We start from the raw sequence: 22954 nt of genomic DNA on the forward strand, positions 1-22954 counted from the left end.
AACATCGAAAAAGCATGAGAGTTCCAGAAAAACATCTATTTCTGCTTTATTGACTATGCCAAAGCTTTTTACTGTGTGGATCACAATAAACTGTGGAAAATTCTGAAAGAGATGGGAATACCAGACCACCTGACCTGCCTCTTGAGAAACCTGTATGCAGGTCAGGAAGCAACAGTTAGAACTGGACATGGGACAACAGACTGGTTCCAAACAGGGAAAGGAGTATGTCAAGGCTGCATATTGTCACCTTGCTTATTTGACTTATATGCAGAGTACATCATGAGAAACGCTAGGATGGAAGAAGCACAAGCTGGAATCAAGATTGCTGGGAGAAATATCAATAACATCAAATATGCAGATGACACCACCCTTATGGCAGAAAGTAAAGAACTGAAGAGCCTCTTGATGAAAGAGAAAGAGGAGAGTGAAAAAGTTGGCTTAAAGTTCAACATTCAGAAAACTAAGATCATGGCATCTGGTTCCATCACTTCATGGCAAATAGATGGGGAAACAGTGGAAACAGTGGCTGACTTTATTTTTTTGGGCTCCAAAATCACTGCAGATGGTGATTGCAGCCATGAAATTAAAAGACTCTTACTCCTTGAAAGGAAAGTTATGACCAACCTAGACAGCATATTAAAAACCAGAGACATTACTTTGCCAACAAAGGTCCATCTAGTCAAGGCCATGGTTTTTCCAGTGGTCATGTATGGATGTGAGAGTTGGAGTGTAAAGAAAGCTGAGTGCCAAAGAATTTATGCTTTTGAACTGTGGTATTGGAGAAGACTCTTGAGAGTCCCTTGGACTGCACGGAGAGCCAACCAGTCCATCCTAAAGGAGATCAGTCCTGGGTGTTCATTGGAAGGACTGATGTTGAAGCTGAAACTCCAATACTTTGGCCCACTGATGCGAAGAGCTGACTCATAGGAAAAGACCCTGATGCTGGGAAAGATTGAGGACAGGAGGAGAAGGGGATGACAGAGGATGAGATGGTTGGATGGCATCACCAGCTCATGGACATGAGTTTGAGTAAACTCCAGGAGTTGGTGATAGACAGGGAGGCCTGTCATGCTGTAGTTCATGGGGTCACAAAGAGTTGGACACGCCTGAGTGACTGAATTGAACTGAACTGAACTGAATGTTTTAATGCTTACTGTGTACCAGGTTCTAGAGATTTACACATACTGATTTCTTTCATTCTCATAACCATGTTCTGAGTTGGATGTAATTTATTATTCCCCTTTTACAGACATTAAAACTAAAGTACAGAGAATCTAAGCAACTTGCCTAAGGTTTCATTGCTAATAAATTTGAATTCCAGCCAGGGCAGGAAATCTAGGTTTAGAATCCATGCACTTAACCACTGTACTATGTAATACAATCACAATTGATCAAATTGAAACTTGATTGTCTTCCAGAACATAATTTGGAGAACCAAATTATGGAAGAGTCCCTTAAGGCCCTCTTTGAAAGTTACTTTTATCTATATTCAAACAAGCTTTGTTGCCAGTTATTAGACTTCCAGAATATCAAAAATAGCAAATTCAAAGAGAGAAGTAGATACTAATGATTGCAAGCACTGTTTGCCTTCTGAAGGCAGAATTTAGTGACTTCAGTTGGAAACTATTCCACAAAAAGATCAAAGTTGAAATGTTTCTAGCTACTAAGACTGCACAGCTTTCATAGTGTGAACATTTTAGAAATGCATATATTTAATAATAGCATTAAGCTTAGCTACTACTCTATCAGATCTGGTACATACAATTAGATTAATTTTTAAATCTTTTCCTTTTCCAGCTTGGCTGGTCCATTGGTCCTAAACATTTGATAAAACATTTACAGACAGTTCAGCAAAACACTGTTTATACTTGTGCAACCCCTCTACAGGTAGGTGTTACAGTAATTTGGGGCTGCTGCATGGTCTTTGGGCAGAGGTGTTATTTTTATGTTCTGTACTTCAGTTGGCTCAGTTCCTTCATGTCCTTTCAGTATAATTTGGAAATTTAGAAGCAAACACATATTCATTGCTATCAAGAATGGTTTTGGTTTTAACACATAAAATTTTAACTTTAATCACTCATACATTGCTGGTGGGGATTGCAAAATGCCGTGTTCATGGATTGGAAGAATCAATATTGTCAAAATGGCTATACTACCCAAAGCAATCTATAGATTCAATGCAAAACCTATTAAGCTACCAACGGTATTTTTCACAGAACTAGAACAAATAATTTCACAATTTGTATGGAAATACAAAAAACCTCGAATAGCCAAAGTAATCTTGAGAAAGAAGAATGGAACTGGAGGAATCAACCTGCCTGACTTCAGACTCTACTACAAAGCCACAGTCATCAAGACAGTATGGTACTGGCACAAAGACAGAAATATAGATCAATGGAACAGAATAGAAAGCCCAGAGATAAATCCACAAACCTATGGACACCTTATCTTCGACAAAGGAGGCAAGGATATACAATGGAAAAAAGACAACCTCTTTAACAAGTGGTGCTGGGAAAACTGGTCAACCACTTGTAAAAGAATGAAACTAGAACACTTTCTAATACCATACACAAAAATAAACTCAAAATGGATTAAAGATCTAAATGTAAGACCAGAAACTATAAAACTCCTAGAGGAGAACATAGGCAAAACACTCTCCGACATAAATCACAGCAAGATCCTCTATGACCCACCTCCCAGAATATTGGCAATAAAAGCAAAACTAAACAAATGGGACCTAATGAAACTTAAAAGCTTTTGCACAACAAAGGAAACTATAAGCAAGGTGAAAAGACAGCCCTCAGATTGGGAGAAAATAATAGCGAATGAAGCAACAGACAAAGGATTAATCTCAAAAATATACAAGCAACTCCTACAGCTCAATTCCAGAAAAATAAATGACCCAACCAAAAAATGGGCCAAAGAACTAAACAGACATTTCTCCAAAGAAGACATACAGATGGCTAACAAACACATGAAAAGATGCTTAACATCACTCATTATCAGAGAAATGCAAATCAAAACCTCAATGAGGTACCATTACACTCCAGTCAGGATGGCTGCTATCCAAAAGTCTACAAGCAATAAATGCTGGAGAGGGTGTGGAGAAAAGGGAACCCTCTTACACTGTTGGTGGGAATGCAAACTAGTACAGCCACTATGGAAAACAGTGTGGAGATTTCTTAAAAAACTGGAATTAGAACTGCCATATGACCCAGCAATCCCACTGCTGGGCATACACACTGAGGAAACCAGTTCTGAAAGAGACACGTGCACCCCAATGTTCATTGCAGCAGTGTTTATAATAGCCAGGACATGGAAGCAACCTAGATGCCCATCAGCAGATGAATGGATAAGGAAGCTGTGGTACATATACACCATGGAATATTACTCAGCCATTAAAAAGAATTCATTTGAATCAGTTCTAATGAGATGGATGAAACTGGAGCCCATTATACAGAGTGAAGTAAGCCAGAAAGATAAAGAACATTACAGCATACTAACACATATATATGAAATTTAGAAAGATGGTAATGATAACTCTATATGCAAAACAGAAAAAGAGACACAGATGTACAGAACAGACTTTTGGATTCTGTAGGAGAAGGCGAGGGTGGGATGTTTCGAGAGAACAGCATCGAAACATGTATATTATCTATGGTGAAACAGATCACCAGCCCAGGTTGGATACATGAGACAAGTGCTTGGGCCTGGTGCACTGGGAAGACCCAGAGGGATTGGGATGGGGAATACATGTAAATCCATGGCTGATTCATGTCAATGTATGACAAAACCCACTACAATATTGTAAAGTAATTAGCCTCCAACTAATAAAAATAAATGAAAAAAAAAGTGAAAAGAAAGGAAAAGGAAAGGAAAAACAAAAAAGAATGAGAAAACTCTGTGATTACTGATATGGAAAGATATCCAGGATATATTGTAAAAATAAAAGCAAGATACAGAGCAGTATGTATCATTATTTATGTTATATTCTGTATAAGAAAGGGAGAAAACTATTTGCTTATACTTTCTTAAAGAATCTCTGGAAGGACCATATGAAACTAGTTAAAGTGGCTATTTGAGGAGTAAAGGGAACAGATGAAACTAGTAGATAGGGTCTGGGATGGGTTGCAAGACTTTTTAACGTATATTTTTTTATATTGTTTCTAGTTTTTTAATATCTGTAAAACAGGGATCTATGTACTATTATTCTGTGAATAATCAGAATACTGAAAACTATTTTTTTGGGAAGCAGTTAAAAAGCCAAAACCGGGAAATATGTTGGCTACAATAAACTTTTTTGTTCCTATCAAAAATACTGAATAAGAAAAAAAATCCTAATAAAATTTTTTTTCAAATGACTATAGAATGATATGATAAAAGCTAGTTAGACATTGATTTTTATTGTATTCAACTCTTTTAATTCTCAAAATAAATCTATTCACTTAATAAAAAAATACTTACTGAGTGTCAGAGATAAAGCGGTCAAGAATTCCTGCCCTTTTGAAGCTTATAGACTATTGGGGGAGCACAGATAATAAGCAAGTAGATGTTTTAATAACATAATATGTCAGATGTTGATAAAAGCAGTGGAGAAAAAATGTGAATGATTAGTACAGGGATTCACACACTTACGAAGAGTGACACAGTGGATCGATCAGCTTTCATTTACACTATCTTGCCCTGAAAGGTAATGGGGAAATGCTGGCTAGTTTATCATTTCTCTGATTGTCTTTCAGGCTTAGATCTAGCAAATCACTCTGAAGCTAACCTTAGTGGAAAACACGGTTGTCTTTTTCATTTCCAAGTAAGGCATCTTTATATAATACAGTTGGCCCTCCCTATCCACAGGTTCTGCATCCATTGATTCAGCTAAAGATTGTGGATCCAGGGTTGGTTGGATTCACAGATGCAGAGCCCATGGATGCATTTCATATAAAATACTTGAACATCCTTGGATTTTGGTATTTGCGGGGGCCCTGGAACCAATCACCTGTGTGAATAGTAAGGGACAACTGTACCCCTATTTCAATTTGAATTTTTGTGGTTCATCCTCAGTTCTTCACATTAGATTTAATCATTTCCATGTAACTTGTTCTTCCATTAGTCTGTAGAATTTCACATAGGTTCAACTGTAATTCCCTGAATCATTTTCTTGTCAGTAATATTACTCAGACAATCTTTATTTATTATACCAGTAAACTTGGCAGTACATAACATTGCCATATTTCCTTTCCATATTTTTCAATCTTAACATACAGGAAGCCTTGGCTCAAGCTCTCTGGATTGACATCAAGCGCATGGATGACCCAGAATGTTACTTCAATTCTTTGCCAAAAGAGTTAGAAGTAAAAAGAGATCGGATGGTACATTTACTTGAAAGTGTTGGCCTAAAACCCATAGTTCCTGATGGGGGATACTTCATCATTGCTGACGTGTCTTTGCTAGGTTTGTAAAGGTGTTTATTCAAATATACAGAAACCTAGGTGCGGAATTATATCAAATTTATGAAGAAAAGATTGGTACTAAAGCCAATATCAGCCTTTCATTTATGGGAAAATGGATTTCCACAGTGTCAGTGTTTTTCTGCAATCATCTTGATGATTAGGCCATTGACCTTGAATATGACTATTAGGGAGTTATTTGTTCTAGGTATTCTGATAAACATAGAATTTGCTGTTACCTTGTTCTGGTATGTAATTTAAAACAGGTACATAAAAAATATGTATCCTTTGTGTTCCTTTTAGTAAAATTTTAGTTTCCTTTTTACTTAAGAAAAAAAAATATTTCTAGAATATTCATGCTATTGGAGAATACTTGTCACTTTAGAGTATACAGAAATGAAGTCAAGGAGGAAAGTAATATTTATTGATGGTCTACTGCATGCCAAAGCTTCAAATACCCTTTTTAAAAAAAAGCATTGTTATCTCTGTTTTTTAAGATATGGAGACTTAGAGAATAACTTGCCTGAAGTCATACAACTAGATTCCAAATAGTTTTGTCTCCAAAAAACGATGACCTTTACATTACTTGAAGCTACAATATGGAATTCTGACATGCCGTACAAATCTAAAGTTAGAAGCATAGTAATATTTTATGTATAACATATTTCTTCCCCAGAACTGTAGTGTTAGTCACAGTAAATTTAAGAGCCTAATTTATTTTGACAGAAATTACAGCAATTCTGCATAGTTTTAAATGTTTTAAGGTTTTATAACAGTGAGGTGATATGCTAGTGAGCTTGAAAATTCTTTTATATATACTAAATTTTATGAAGCTAGAAACTTTCAATGTTTTAACAAAACAGTGATTATTATTTACTCATTTGCTGTGAGAAAAGCAGAGTGACCAGGGGTTCTTGGTTCTGCTATTGCCAGAGAGCTGTATTTGTTAGGCTCCTAAGTTCTCTTCTTATATAAAAACCCTTATGATGTTCTATATTCTAAGGTTTAGAAACCACTTTTCCTGTATTGGGCTTAAATGTGCAGCTCATTTCATGAAATGATAAAAAGAAATGGCACAGTTTTCATCTGTTTAGAAGAAAATTATTTTACTTTTATCTGCTTCCAACAAAACTTTGAGCTAATTCATATTTAAATTCTTCTATGCAATGATATGTAAGTAGAAATATTCATATGTTAAAGTAACATGGAGTAGGGAAAGCAAATATTTTAGTCACCTGGGTTCATATGTAGTTGACCCTAGAATAATGCAGGGGTTGCAAGATGGTGACTCTGTACAGTTGAAAATCCATGTATAATTTATAGTTGGCCCTCCATATCTGAGGTCCTTCTGTGTATGTAGTCCCTCCTCATCTAAGGTTCCACAGAAGTGGATTCAACCAACCATGGATTGTATGTACCATGGTGTTTGCTATTGAAAAAAATCTGTGTATAAGTGGACTTACACAGTTCAAACCTGTATTGTTCAAGGGTCAGCTGTATTGTAATTAGCATTAACTTGGTTCCAAACTTCATGGCAATAAAGACAAATAGAAAGATGGAATCAGTTACATGATTCTCGGATAAAATTAAACTTAACAGGTTTTTAGATACAAGTAAATCTTTTCTGGAACCAAACTTTTGCAGATAGTAAATTCTAAAAGAAATTTATCACATTTTGACATTAAACATCAAAAAGACAGTAATGCAACTTTTGTTTGCATTAAGCTCTTAAATAGTTTCCCATTTTATCCTCAGTTGATCCAGCCTGCATGCAGTGTTGGTTTAGGTCCTAGATCTTGAACTAGTATGGTTATAATAGCAGAAAGGATTTGGGCTAGAAAACAACTTTTATGATGATGGGGAAAAAGATGTGTGTTCTTTATGATCCTTCACCTGTATGAGAAAGAATGTTAATGTCTATAAGACCCTTCTACATATGAAGACAAGTTTATTTTTCTCTTTCATCTGATTATTTTGATTATAGAAATTCTTCCATATACTGGAGGTTAGTCCCAGCTTTTTCAAAAGACAGAAGCAAGAAAACAAAACTTTCATTTGATGGTAACTTAAAGATAAAAATGAACCATAAAATTCATGAACATAGTAATTCTCTTTATAGCTCATAGCAGTGACTAACTAGTTAATATTTTTTGAACATTTATGATACAGTAGTTTGCTTTACAAATATCAAAATCTCACAAAAGCCACATAAGATTGGTGCTGTTATATCCCCATTAATAGTTGAGAAAGATGTCATTAAAAGTCAAGAAATTTACTGAAGTTAATCAATTAATAAGTATCAGAGCTGGACTCTGAATGCAGAGATGCATGTACTAACCAGTAAACATATATTTTCTGCTATACTCAGCAACTTCCCTGACCAGTGAGCATCATCCTAGAACTAAAAAGGGAAACATTTAATCAGAAGACAAGGTTACAAATAGGAAGATAGTAAGATAAGGTGTGAAATTAGGGAGGAGATAGTGGGAATAGAACAACTGATTTTTGTTTTCATAGATTACTTAAATAAGCTAGTGCTATTATAATATGGTTCAAACTCCTACCTCCAGGAAACAAATATTTTCTTTAGTTTGTTTGAACATCTGTCCCTGATGCATTGAAAAGAAGTAGATTCCAACTTTCTCCTAACTATAAAATATTTAGAATTGTATTTATTCCCTTCCTTTTCTTTGAGTCCCGTGGCAATAAATTTCTCTTTTCTAAGTGTTACAAGAATAAATAAGCAGTTACTATACTGAGTGAAACTTATGGGTGCCAAGGGGGAAAGCTGGGTGAGGGGGATAAATGGCAGCATTGAGACTGGACATATGCACACTACTATATATAAAATAGATAACTAGTGAGGACCTACTGTGTAGCACAGGGAACTCTTCTCAGGACACTCTAGGCACCTATATGGGAAAAGAATGTGAAGAAGAGTGGATATGTGTATGTGCGGAACTGACTCACTTTGCTATACTGCAGAGACTAACACAGCATTGTACATCAACTCTCTGTTGTTGCTGTTCAGTCGCTAGGCTGTGTCCAACTCTGTGACCCCATGGACTACAGCACACCAGGCCTCCCTGTCCCTCACTATCTATACCTCAATAAATTTAAAAGAAGAAGAAATGAATAGTATAGACAGTGTTGATTACAGTATGTCAGTACCCTCCTGTTGTTTCTTCTCCTGTTGTAATCACTACTCTCTCCAGGTTAACTTTGAGTATGCTACTCGTGTAATTGTCACTTGGAGTTTTCACAGAATTTGCAATTAGACTCTGTTTTAAGTTGTCATTTTTTTTAGAGTCAAATCTGAATTAAACACACAAACATACATATGACTTAAAGTAGTAGTTTAACTTCATCTGTAAAATGAGAATTGCTGCATCTCACAGAATTATAGGACAAATGAATGAGAGAATCATGTAACATGTTTAACAAATAGTAATAAATGGTAGCATATTATTAGCATTATTATATGGAAATTTTACATTCTTAAATCACAGGAGAAAATTGAAATAAAATCATTAAGGAAAGCCATATTAAGTCATTTAAAAAAATAAAAGTGAAACTTTCTTTAGTGTCAAGGTTTTTACGCTATTAATTTGAAGGGACCCAGTATTATTTAGCAAATAAAAGAAAGAAGATAACTGCCTTGATTTATTTTGAGCAATAAAGTATGTGTGTGTTAGTTGCTTAGTCGTGTCTGACTCTTTGCAACCCCATGGACTGTAGGCCGACAGGCTCCTCTGTCCATGGAATTCTCCAGGCAAGAATGAATATTGGAGTGGGTTGTCAGTCCTTTCTCCAGAGGATCTTCCCTACCTAGGGATCAAACCTGGATCTCATGCATTGCAGGCACATTCTTTGTGAATTGAGCTACGAGGGTAGCCACAAAAAAAAGGATAAAATAATTGATTACAGTGACCATCAGTGTTTGTTGCTTTGGGGTATTCAAAAAGATCTTGAGTACAAGTCAGTACAGTTGAAACAATATGAAATGTAGGTTACTGAATCCCAATGCCAGAGAAATATCTTGTCCAGACCTTAAAGCAAGATTGGAACAAGAGGTAAATATAGGAATGTGTATTTGAAGTTTTTCACCAAATTTTTTAAAAATTAAGCATAGTATTTGGAAGAGGGAAACAATAAATATATCACTTGGGAGAACTATGTAGACATTTTCCCTTGATAAATAATGAATTTTATTAATTTACTCATTCCACAAACATGCTTTTCAGTACTTACATGCTAGATACTGACCTAGGAGATGGGGATAGTGATAAATTGCAATATCCCTGTGGAGCTCACAATCTAATAATGAATTACCATTTGGAAATAAAATTCTTACAGATGAATACCTTAAAAATTGAGGTTATTTCCTTAATAATGATCATAGAGGCATGTATTATTTATAAATGGAAGAGTAACACTCCTCGTTGTCCTGCCCCTTCCTACTGTCTTCCAGTGCTAAAAGCTGTATACACAAACATGATCAACCAGATGTATATGTGAGTAGTGCCTTAGAGTGTCATATCTGTAAAGCTTCTCTGGGAATTCCTTACTTCCCACTATACCATGCAGTATGAATCCAGCATGAGGAAATTTTGAATCTTAATAGACAAATTAAATACACTTTGCCTCAGATATAATACATAGCCCATCCAATTTTTATTATTGTTTTAGATGTAGACCTCTTCGATATGAAGGACAGCAATGAACCTTATGACTATAAATTCGTGAAATGGATGATTAAAAATAAGGTAATGTTTATTGGCTTCTGCAATATTGTGCTGTATGTTATAGTTAATTTATGAAGGAAGCCTGTTGACATGCTTTGAAAAATGTGAGCTGTAGTTTTATTCCCTGATATTCTACTCACAGTTATTTGGAAGATTTTATTTATTTATTTATTTTATTTTTTGGCCACATTATGTGGTTTACAGGATCTTAGTTCTGTGACCAAGGATTGAACCTATGCCCTTGGCAGTGAAAGCAGAGAATCCTAACCATTGGTTCACTAGAGAATTCTCTGGAGGATTTTAAAAATATATTTCTTTTGGAAATTACTGTGAATATTTGGAAGTATTTATTTGTTTTTAATGTTTGTGCTCTAAAAATTAATATTTAAAGTGTAAGTAGTTTTCATATTTTTCCTATTTGTTTTTCAGAAACTGTCAGCCATCCCAGTTTCAGCATTCTGTAATGCAGAGACCAAATTACAGTTTGAGAAATTTGTGCGATTTTGCTTCATTAAAGTAAGTTCCCTGTTCTACACATTTATAATGTCCTTCCTTCTGGTTTATAAAGCACCATTTTTTTTCTATTGCTAGGCATGATGTGCTCATATGCAGTTTTTAAGTTTTGGCTTGCTACCATAAAATTATCAGAACAAAAACTCAGCACTTTTTGAAGCTGAGTTTATTGGATTACAATATAATTAGATTCCTTACCTGTAACATTAAAATATCCAGACACATGTGAAGACACAAGAAAATGCAACCTTTAATGAAAAGGAAAAAAATGTGACTTCTACACAGTCAATAGAAACAGATCTTAAGGGTTACTCATATGTAGGAATTAGTAGACAAGGACTTTAAAGCAGATATTATAAATGTGAAAATATGGTCATAATGAGCAACTAGATTAAAGCAATTAAAAAGAGAACCAAATGGAACTTAAAGAATTTTGAAATGTAATACTTGGTATGAAAAATATATATAGTCATAACGTACAGAAGATTGAGGATGTGAGGAAAAAAAGTGTTCACCTTAATACAGATCCATAGAAATCATCCAGTCTGAAAAAAGAGGGGAAAATTATTTTCGAAAAATAAACAGAGCCTCAGAGTCAATGTCAAGTAATAATATACATGTAACTGTAGTATCCAAAAAAAGAGAGAGAAAATGTGGCAGAAAAAAATATTTTTTAAAAGGACTATATTTCCCTATATTTGGTGAATAGCAATTCAGAGATCTAAAAATTCAGTGAACCACACAGGATACAAATAAAATCACAACTTGACACATCATAATTAAACTGCTGAAAGCTATAGATAATGATAAGATCTCGAAAGCAGCCAGAGAAAAACTATACTTCACATGCATGGGAGCAAAGATATGAATGTTGACTAATTTCTTATCAGAAACAGTAGAGACCAGATGACAATGAAGTGGCACCTTTAAAGTGCTGACATATTCTATATCCAGGAAAATATCCTTTTACACTGAAAACAAAATATACATCCCTGATAAATGAAAGCTAAGAGAATTCAGCACCATCAGATCTGTGCTAAAAAATAATCTGAATGTATTGTTGCTATTTTTAAGATGTTATCACTACTGAAAACAATCTTATCAAAATTAAGGCACTCTCTATACCAACACACTCATCTATAAGTCTGGTCAGAATGATGTAAACACTGTTTTCAACTTTTAGAGACACCATATAGACAAACTATGGGAGACTTATTTAGAATAGAATATAAATTTTAACAACCTAACAATGTCAACATTTAATTATCTGAAATGTAGAAGAAAGGGTAAGGCCATTAATACTTGCATCTTATAGTGGATTTATAGAGGTATAAATATATATTATTTGAAGTTATAAGCAGAACTAATAGAACAAAAAAGTAACATAAGACTTCCAGTTTTAGACACGGTCAACAGGCCTTCTCCCATTCTCTTCTTGGAAATTATTTTTTAAAAAGAACAGCTAGGAAAATGGAAAACAAATTCCAAATCCACCAGGAAATGAGGAAGAGTTGCCAGATACAGTGAAGGAAATGGCAGAGGGAAGACACGGAGAAAGGCTCCTGCTTCTACGTCCTAATAGGCAGAGCCAATAGGTAGCCTACTCATTATCCAGAGCAGCGGGAACAGTAAGTGCACTGGGAGTGGAAACTTCTCCAGACCCATTTGGCAGCGTGGACAAGGCAGAGTAGAAACATAGGGTCATGTCATCTAGTACCTATGCGAACCAAGTGGAAAGAAAGGGCTATAGATTTACTCTTTCCTCTCATTTTTGCTAAAGCTGTGTTGAGGCAAGGTGGATACATTAAATTGGAGGGAGACAGTTACATTAGTTAAAAAGAAATAAAGTCTAAAAGAACTCCCCTTCACTGAACTCTCCATCAATCATATTTAACTTTACTGTGAGCCAAAGATAATTTCTACTCCCTCCTAGTTCTTTCCTGTCTCCTCCTTTATACAAATCTGCAACTACATGTTCAAATCATAGAGCCAACAACTAGCTTACTCATTACCCAGAACAATAGGAACCATAATTGTGCTGGCTGTGGGAGCTTACAAAGAGAATTCACCCAAAAATGAGCAATAAAAAGGACCCGACTCTGAATCTACAAAGATGCTATTAAGGAGAAGGAGAAAAATATAATGAAAAATAAGTATCAGAGAATATTCAACAACAACAAAAAACCAAAACCAAAAAAGAACTGTTGCCATAGAGCAAGTAAAAAGTGTTATATTTCAAATTCAAAACATTTAAAACAAGAGTTAACAGCAGAAGTTTTTTAAAATTCAGGGAAGCTGTAGTAAGATAATGTAAGAAGATGAAATGATAGCTGTCAAGAGATCAGGTAAGAAATTGAAGGAGAAAAAATATAGCTATTGATAATGGTAGTGACATTGGAAGCAGCATAGAGAACACTAAATTCTTCTGTAAACACACAGAGAATTGAGAAAAGTGGGTGAAAAGAAGTGAAGGGAACAAAGAATTTCTTTTTTTTTTTTGGCTATACCATACAGCTTGTAGGATCTTAGTTCCCTGACCAGGAATTGAACTTGGGCCCTCAGCAGTGAAAGCATAGAGTCCTAAGGACTGGGCTGCCAGGGAATTCCCAGGAACAAAGAGTTTTTAAATGTTAGAAAAAGTATAAATGTGGGAGACAAATGATATATCTAGAGTTCCTGGAGGAGTGGAGGATAGGGGTGAGGGGGGCAGAACAAATAGAATTGGGAAAGAATTTTATAGCTTTGAGAATCCTTTCCATTTGAAACAAGGAAGGAAATGGCTTGTCTCAGGAATGTCACAGAAAAACACTGAGATGTACCTTGTTTAATATATTGGGCTTTATAAATGATCCTTTGGTACCTACACAAGGTGATCGAGGCCTCCATGGAGACAGGAGAGGAGGAAGATCAGTGTAGACTCACCTTTGCATCAGCATTCAATATTGGAAGATGGCAGAGCAACATCCAGCCCCTAGGGAAAGCTGACACACCTAACCCAACTGCTTGGAAAAGCAAAAAATAAAAGGAGGGCAAAGCATGCCAAGAAAGTGGAAACTGAAAGAAAGCAGGGCGAATTTTAGGACAGAACAAGCCAAAGGCAGCACTTTACAATGGCTATTAGTAAAATCCTAAGTAGCTGTCAAATATATAAAAGGATAGAGCATCTCAATAATACAACAAATGAAAAATAAAACTGCCCAAAAAAAAGAAAAAGAAAACTGCCTTGAAATTTTATATTATCTGTTAGATTGGAAATAACCAAAACAACTGGAAAGTTCCCTAAGATGCTCTCATGCATTGATTGAGAGTACAAGTATAATTTGTAAAATCTCTATGGGGTTAGTTTGAAAATTATCTAAATGTAAATGCACATGTCTTTTGGCCCACCAATTCTGCTTGTAGGATTTTTTTCTGTGGACTTACTTACATATTGAAGGTCTGTATTCAAGGATTTTCAGGGAAGCATTATTTGTACTATCAAAGAGTTATAATAGACAACCACAATACTCACCAGCGCAGACTGCTTGAATAAATTATGGTACATTCACATACCTAAACGAGTGAAGCAGCTCTGTGGAGTGCTAGAGAATAAGTGAAAAGTAAGGAGCAGATTAGTTTGTGAGGAACCATATCATTTACATAAAAAGGAAAAGAAGGAAGGGAAGGAGAAGAAGCTTTTAAATGCCTCAACTGTCTCTCTGGAAGGATACATAATAAAATCCAGTGTTGCTTCTGGGGAGGAAAACTGAATGGCTGAGAGACATGGGTGAGAGGCAGGGTTACCTAAAGAAATATATGTTTAATCTCAGTAAATAAATTTTGAAACCTGTTTTTCCAAACAATTGTAGAGCAAGTTCCTAACTTAATTATTGATGCCTCTGTTACTGCCAAATATCTTATTATGTATTCTCCATTATACAACATTCTTCTACAATATAACCATCAACATCATGAACTTAAGAGTGCTATATTATTCTAATTCTCAGATCCAATTCAGGTTTCACTGATTGTCCCAATAATGTCTTTTTTTTATCACAAGCAAATAAATAAATAAATCCAGGTCACAATTGTATCAATCAACCAGTCATCAGTCAGTCAGTCCAAGCCAGAATCATGCGTTGCATTAAGTTGTCATATCTTCTTCAAGCTGAGAAGTTTCCTCAGATTTCCTTGATTTTCATAATCTTGATACTTTTGAAAATTATTGACCAATTATTTTGAAGAAAGTCCCTCCACGTTTGTTTGACATTTACTCATGGATAGATTCAGGTTATGCACTTTTGGTAGAAACCACAGAAGTGATATTTTGTTCGTTTTGCATCCTATCAGATAGCATGTGATTTTAGTTTTATCTACAACTGGTGATGTTAAGTTTAATCATTTTATTGAGGTGGTGTCTGCCAGGCTTCTCTACTGTAAAGTTTCACTTTTTCCTTGATGAATAATGAATGTTTTGTGGTAAAGTACTTTAAAACTATGAAAATATTCCATATCACATCAAATAATTTATTCATTTAGCCATTCATATATGTAAGGACTCATAAACTTGTTTTATTCAGTGGGTTAAAATTTATTATTATTACTTATTTCAATGCTCAAATTTTCCAAAATTTGGCCATTAGGAGCCCTGTTAAGCTGGTCTCTGTTTCCTTTGACTTGTCTTCCATAATTTTTTGAGCATTTTCTTACTTTCTGGCATTTCAAGATGCAGTAGGTTCACTTTGTCATTGTCCAACTCAACCTGAAATCACCTTTTACTGGAGAATGGTGTTAAGAAACCAAGATCTGGGCATGACAAGTGCTCATTGGGGTATTAGTATTCCCAGGCCCTCCCAGAAGACAGAGATAGGGAACATGTAAATGTATGTCCATACTTTCTATGTCTGTCTATTCTACTTATTCCTATGTCTATCTAAATACATAGAAACCGCCTCCTAGTTTATTCCCGCTTTCTCCCTATGTATGTTAGTCAGTCCCGTCTTTGCCAGTATTGACAGTGGAAACACCTGCTCACCATTTAACCACTTCTTGAACAGGACCTCTGCGCGTGACCAGTCTCCTCAGTGCTGCTGCCGCTCCACCCACCACCCCGACAGGCACCCTTTCCCTACTCGGCTTTGCCACTTGACCAGTCTTCCACCCCGTCCCTTGTACGGTCACCATCCTCGCCTCACCTCAGCTTCAGCACATGTGCTGACCTGCTTCCGTCACCTCCCTGCAGAGATACCCTCCTCTGAGTCTCCACCACCACACACGAAGCCACCGTCACCCACTGCATGGCAGCGCCCCTCTTCCCTCACAGGCTCTGACGCTCCATACCCGTCTGCGCTGGCAGATGCCTGCCTCATCCCCTCCAGGCTGCGTGCTGCCTGGAACTACCCTGCCATGCAGATGCCTTGCTTACTTACCCCGTCGATTCTGACGCCCTATTCCTGACCAGTGCCACTACCGTCTTCACCGCCACCTCACGCCCCGCTGTTGGAAGGTCTGCTTACTTCACTCTGGCTGTGGCATCCTGCACCAGGCTGCTGAGGCTCTCCCACCCCCATACGTGATCTCCTGTTTCCCTCAGCCCCACCTAACGGCTTTGGAGTAAGTCATTCTGTAGAGATGGAAGAGAAAGGAAAAGAGTGGAGAAAGCAACAGGAAGTTTATCCATCAATTTAATTTTACATCATATGTACATATTACCTATTCAAAAAACAAATAAATTGTATCTTTACAGCTGGCCCTCTAACTGTGGTGTTAGGAGCTTGTAACTGTGAGACTTCAATAGGAGGGAGCAGAGTAGTGTGAAAGAACCAATTTATCCTCATTCAGAGCAGAGAACGGTAAACATTGTCTGAAGTTGATAAATTAAAAAACTAGGAGCATACATTATTTAGATTTTGTTGGTAATCACTAGAACTAAAATCAAAATTGCCATAGGAAGTTGACTTAGAGGATGATGCGGGTAGTAGGAAGGCATGAGAAGGGAAGAAACAATGATTATTTTTCAATGTAAACTCTTCTGTATTCTTTGACTTTTTTCTATAATTGTATATTAATTTATTACTGTAGTCTCACTCCGCCTGGCATCCTCTTTGTTGGGAGCTAAGGGAGGGGTTTCCTTTTGTTGTCTACAAGGCTCTTTGAAAGAAGTCTGTGATTTTGTGCTCTTCCTACGCAAATGAACTAAACAGTAAATAAGGATCTCATCAGTACATCCTTCAGGCTCTCCTCCTGCATCAATGTTATTTATAAGTCTGTGTCTTTGGCAGTGAGGGCGTCCACACTGACAGACATGGTTTTGGCTGGGATTAGGTTAAGCTGTTTTCAGACTGAGCTGTATATACAGATTATTCATCATTTTCTTGGTAATGTTCCTTGGCCCCATACTAGTTAATTTGTAGAGTTCTTTTGGTGTCAGGATAGTAGTAATAAAGTGCTCTGAACCAGCAGCCAGCATCACAAAACAGTATAATGTAATGATTGCTTTTGACACTTCTATAGCTCCCCAACATTGAATTCTTATGAGGTTCATACACTTCTCTAGCCTGACAGGAATGGGATAATAGCATTATAAATATTCGGCCTGTTTGATTTGCTGCTAGGCTCCTTAAAGAGCTTGTGACTTGTGTATTTGGCCACCAAGGCAAAGGATGATGCTGTAGATGCCATTTCCCAGTTTTTGTGTTCCTGCTAAGGTTAAATGGTTTAAAATGGGGTAGAACTTCCAGTGACACTACTCAAGGTATCCCCCATCCCCATGCCATGCTGTTGGACTCTGTCTCAGCTACTGAGGCCAAGGACCAGCTAAAGCCTGGGTCAAGTTATCAGGGGTTGAGGACCACTCAGTTCCCAAATCACTACATGACTCTTACAGATGGACTGACTTTGGTATACTGTTTGTATTTAAATCTTTACTTTGTCTTGAATTTATTTTGATTTGTAATGATGACTATTTCATTAATTTACAGAAGGACAGTACATTGGATGCTGCTGAAGAAATCATCAAGGCGTGGAGTAGACAGAACTCTTGATACATACAGAGTGTGTTGTTTCTATTCAGTGACCTAATGTAAAATTACTTGGTGCTGCCACTTGCTGGATATTGAAAAGAAAATCTTTCAATACAAATAAAATTTAAAGGAACATTTCCATTGGTAATCTCACCCCTAACAATATTCTGGAGATCTTTTTTTTTTTTTTTTTGCTGAACTGTATTAAAACAGCTTCTGTTTCCTCATAACAGTGAAATAAAAATAGCACCTACTTTATTTATACGACTTCCCCAGTGGCTCAGACGGTAAAGTGTCTCCCTACAATGCAGGAGACCTGGGTTCGATCCCTGGGTCGGGAAGATCCCCTGGAGAAGGAAATGGCAACCCTCTCCAGTACTCTTGCCTGGAAAATCCCGTGGATGGAGGAGCCTGGTAGGCTACAGTCCATGGGGACACAAAGAGTCCGGCACAACTGAGCAACTTCACTTTCACTTTATATGAAGTTTGAGTTGTTGTTTGTGAGAGTGAAATGGACTGATGTATGTAAAGCCTGCCAGACAATAAGGACTCACATACTATTGGCCAGTTTCACTTCTCTGCCATTGCGTAAAAACTCTTGGCTAATTACAGGTCCTTCAACTTTATATTTTTGCTTGATCTCTACCCACCTATAGTTCCTTCCCCTCATTTACTAATGGTTTTGAACTTTGTTCATACTTTTGCCTGTTGCTTACAAGTACTGCCATCATCTGGGGCAGCTTTAGGATCCACATGGATTATTACCTAGACTTTTGACACTCCCCTTTGGTGATATTTATTTCCATTTCACTCTCCACTTCAGCCACCCACTCCCTTGGGCATACTCTAAACCTTTCATCATTCCAGGCTGTTCCATCTTTGAGATAATAAGTTAATCATCTCACACTGTAACCACCTATTCCTGCAGTAAATATCACCATCCCCCACTATTTCCCTCTCTCTTTCTCTCAGCTTCTTTCAAAACAGCACTTTAAATTATCATTTCAAATCCACTACTACTCAAAAATCGGTCCATGGCCCTCTGACATCAGAATCAACTAGAATCGTTGTTGAAAATAAATTTTGGTCTTCAGCCCAGACCTACTGAATAATTCAGAATCTGCCCCTTTCCAGGTGATTCTTACACCACTAAAGTTTGACAGTCACTGCTGTAGCTTGTGGAACCTTTTGATTCGTCTCAGCCTGTTTATATCTTCACCCCCTTCCTTATCCAACTTAGATTTATTTAACGCCATAATTTTCTTAATTAGGCAAAAATTCATGTTATCTAAGATGTATGTTATGCATATTATATATATATGTATGCAAAAGTTTTTCTACTATACTTGATAAAGTCTTGAGAAAGAACAAAAAAAGAGAGATGGAGAAATTGGAAAACATAAACTAAATGAAATGAGAGAACTGAATATGAAATAGAAAAAGTGAAAGAAAACTAGATAAAAGTAAAAGATCATCATATAATCCAGTTGTTTTTAAACATGACTGCTCTCTAGAAACATATCTGGAGTTTTGGAGCAAAAAAACAATATCTGGGCATTTGTATTTTTCAAAAATTTCTAAGATACTTCTGATATGCATCTAGATTTTAAAAAGTGATTACAGGCTTTTCTATTAAATGACAGTTTTGGTGATATAGAATTCTATTATTTTTCTGTTGACCAATCATGATACAATGGTATTAAGTGAATAATAGTTACACAATCACAATAATAAAAGATGTTTATCAGTTTTCACAATCAATAGCCAGACAAAAAGTAAAAGATAATGACAATTGCAAGCCATGATGGGAACATGATTAACCTAACTATAAAATAATTACATACAGTTTGGGGATCAAACAGAGTGATGTAGTAAGTGGAAGTACATGTATGGCACATGTTTTCATCAGTATCTTTTGGTTGGTGCATTTAATCCATTTACATTCAAGGTAGTTATCGATATGTTTGATCCTATTACCATTTTCTTAATTGTTTGGGTTTATTTTCTGTAGGTCTTTTCCTTGTCTTGTTTCCTGCCTAGAGTTCCTTTAGAATTTGTTGTAAAGCGGGTTTGGTGGTGTTGAATTATTTTAACTTTTGCTTCTTCAGAAAACTTTTGATTTTTCCATCAAATCTGAATGAGAGTCTTGCTGGGTAGAGTATTCTTGGTTGTAGGTTCTTCTCTTTCATCAGTTAAATATATCATGCCATTCTCTTCTGGCTTGTAGAGTTTCTGTTGAGAAATCAGCTGATAACCTGATGGAAGTTCCCTTGTATCTTATTTGTCATTTTTCTCTTGTTGCTTTTAATATTTTATCTTTGTCATAAACATAATGAAATTCATTGTTTGTTAAACTTATACGTGTTAGTTGTGTGAAGAAAAGAAGTAAGGCAGGGTAGAGGGGAATGAGAGTATCAGGGAAGCAAATTGGTATTTTAAATAGTGTGGTCAGGTGAGTTTCATGGAGGTGCCATAGGAACAGACTTAGAAGAGGAGAGGGAGAGAGCCTTGTGAAGATCTTAGGGAGGAACACTCCAGGAACAAGAAATAGCCAGTGCAAAGGGTCTACAACAGGAAGGCGTCTTTTGTTTGATGAGTACCAAATAACCAAGGGATGGAGTAGTAGGTATTAGGGCAGAGTAGCAGCATAGGACCTCAAGGACTAGAGGAAGGATAATGTTTTGATACCATCTCATCCATACTTTTTTTTTTTAATGAGTAAAATAACGTTTATTGGAGCATGGTTTCTAATTACTCCAAACTGGTAACCACCCAAAAGACATGAGACTGGATAAGAGCACCAAATAGGTCAGTATTAGAAACTAAAGGGGGCTGATGACTTAGCTCTGGACTTTTTGAAAAATGTGACTGCAAAGTGGAATAACTTGAAAAAGTTCTTCTCATTTGATGATTCTACTTTCTCACAAACACACACTCCTCACTTACCCTCAACCTGCTATAATCTAGATTGTACCCATTATTGATCAAAATTTGCTAATGACCTCCATGTTCTTAAGATTTAAAAGAACGTTCCCAGTTCCATCCAACTTTACCTCTTACTTCCGACGTTGCAGTAGTGGTAAAGAATCCAGCTGTAATTACAGGAGACACAAAAGATGTGGGTTCCATTCCTGGGTCTAGAAGATCCCCTGGAGTAGAAATGGCAACCCCTTATGGTATTTTGCCTGGAAAATTCCATAGACAGAGGAGCCTGGTGGGCTACAGTCCATGGGGTCACAGAGCGTTGAACAAAACAGCATTTGCCACTCCGGCCTTCGTAAGCCCACTTTTTTTTTTCTGTTTTGGCTCCTGTGATGCTGCACATTCGTGAATTACCTTCTGTCTGTTCCTTCTTCATCTCCTTCACCTTTTCTTAGATATTGATATTCTGTCTTTCTCAGTAAACAACTTCATTTACTCTGAATACACTGCTGCTGCTGCTGCTGCTACTGCTAAGTCACTTCAGTTGTGTCCGACTCTGTTCGATCCCATAGACGGGAGCCCACCAGGCTCCCCCATCCCTGAGATTCTCCAGGCAAGAACACTGCAGTGGGTTGCCATTTCCTTCTCCAATGCGTGAAAGTTAAGTCACTCAGTCATGTTGGACTCTTAGTGACCCCATGGACTGCAGCCTACCAGGCTCTTCCGTCCATGGGATTTTCCAGGCAAGAGTACTGCCTTCTCCGCTGAATACACTAGTGAAGTCACTCAGTCGTGTCCGACTCTTTGCGACCCCGTGGACTGTAGCCTACCAGGCTCCTCCGTCCATAGGATTCTCCAGGCAAGAAAACGAGTGAGTTACCATTTCCTTCTCCAGGGGATCTTCCCAACCCAGGGATCTAACCCGGGTCTCCCGCATTGGAGGCAGACGCTTTAACCTCTGAGCCACAGGGGAAGCCCACTAGTGACTCTTAAATCTGTAACAGCCTAGTCCTGTCTGTTGAATTTCAGACCCATATACCCAGCACCCCATTTGTCATCTCACACAGACATTTTATAGGCAAACCTTATCCAGTCTGGATTGGATAAGCAATATCCAGTATTGTTTGGCAAACAATATCCAATCTCCTCACCTCAGTGAATGGTGCCCCCAATCTACTAACTCAGGTCAGAAAGCCTATTGACACAAATCATTTTTAACTTTTCTCTCCATCCAAATCCTCTAACTAGTACCCTAAATATCCCTTAAATCTATCACTTTTCTCTGCTCCAATTGCCCCCATCCCTGCCCCCACCAGCCATACCATCTCTCAACCAGTTCAACTCTTTAACAGTTCTCCCAGCCTTCTTGCTTACAATGTATCCATGTAGCCCAAACAAGCTTTATAAAATGTAAATGTAATCATGTTACATATATTACTTAAGAATATTCCTGTTGCAAGTGACAGAAAGCCTAACCCATATGGGTTTAAATCAAGTGAAAAAGAATTGTCTGTCTCAACTGAGCATTTTAGGGGTAGTCTAGTTTTGTTAAAGCTTGGTCAAAGACTGTTGGAGCGTCTCCTGCGGCAGTATGGGTCGGCAGTGGTCTACTACAGGGACAGGGTCTCTGGGTGTGGGTATGGCATAAGTCTTCTTGGAGGAGGTCACCATAAACCCCACTATAGAGTCGCCAGAACTTACATAGGACTGGGAAATAGACTCTTGGAGGGCACAACAGAACTTTGTGCACCAAGACCCAAGAGAAAGGAACAGTGACCTGACAGGAGACTTGTCTGTGGGTGTCTGGGTGTCTCTGACGAAGGCGTGGGTTGGTGGTGGCCTGCCGCAGGATTGGGGGAAAGAACTGTAGCAGTAAAAGGATGGGATCTTTTGAGGGAGGTCACCATTGTCTTCATTACCTTCACCATAGTTTGGCCCCATGTAAATAGCAGGGAGGGAACACAGCTCCACCCATCAACAGAAAATTGGATTAAAGATTTACTGAGCATGGCCCTGCCCATCAGAAAAGACCCAGTACCCCCCTCAGTCAGTCTATCCCATCAGAAAGCTTTAATAAGCCTCTTAGCCTTCTGCATCAGAGGGCAGACAGAGTGAAAACCACCATCACAGAAAACTAACCAATCTAATCACATCGATCATAGTTCAGTCAGTTCAGTTCAGTCACTCAGTTGTGTCGACCCTGTGACCCCATGAATCGCAGCACACCAGGCCTCCCTGTCTATCACCAACTCCCAGAGTTTACTCAAACCCATGTCCATCAAGTCGGTGATACCATTCAGCCATCTCATCCTCTGTTGTCCCCTTCTCC

At 37.4% G+C, this 22954-nt stretch overlaps 1 protein-coding gene across 2 annotated transcripts in view; it reads left to right on the forward strand.

The window, feature by feature from the left end:
- KYAT3 (kynurenine aminotransferase 3) overlaps positions 1-17857 on the forward strand; it is a 73786-nt gene extending 55929 nt beyond the window's left edge. For both annotated transcript variants that reach the window (XM_043876539.1, XM_043876540.1), the window contains 5 exons: positions 1798-1887; positions 5262-5448; positions 10134-10210; positions 10619-10705; positions 17662-17857. In XM_043876539.1, coding sequence (XP_043732474.1) covers positions 1798-1887; positions 5262-5448; positions 10134-10210; positions 10619-10705; positions 17662-17724 — 504 coding nt within the window. In that variant the 3' untranslated portion in view covers positions 17725-17857. The remainder of the gene's footprint in view (positions 1-1797; positions 1888-5261; positions 5449-10133; positions 10211-10618; positions 10706-17661) is intronic.
- The last annotated feature ends 5097 nt before the right edge of the window (positions 17858-22954 follow it).

Source organism: Cervus elaphus, chromosome 20 (genome assembly GCF_910594005.1).
Source record: "Cervus elaphus chromosome 20, mCerEla1.1, whole genome shotgun sequence".
In the NCBI taxonomy this organism is placed as follows: Eukaryota; Metazoa; Chordata; class Mammalia; order Artiodactyla; family Cervidae; genus Cervus; species Cervus elaphus.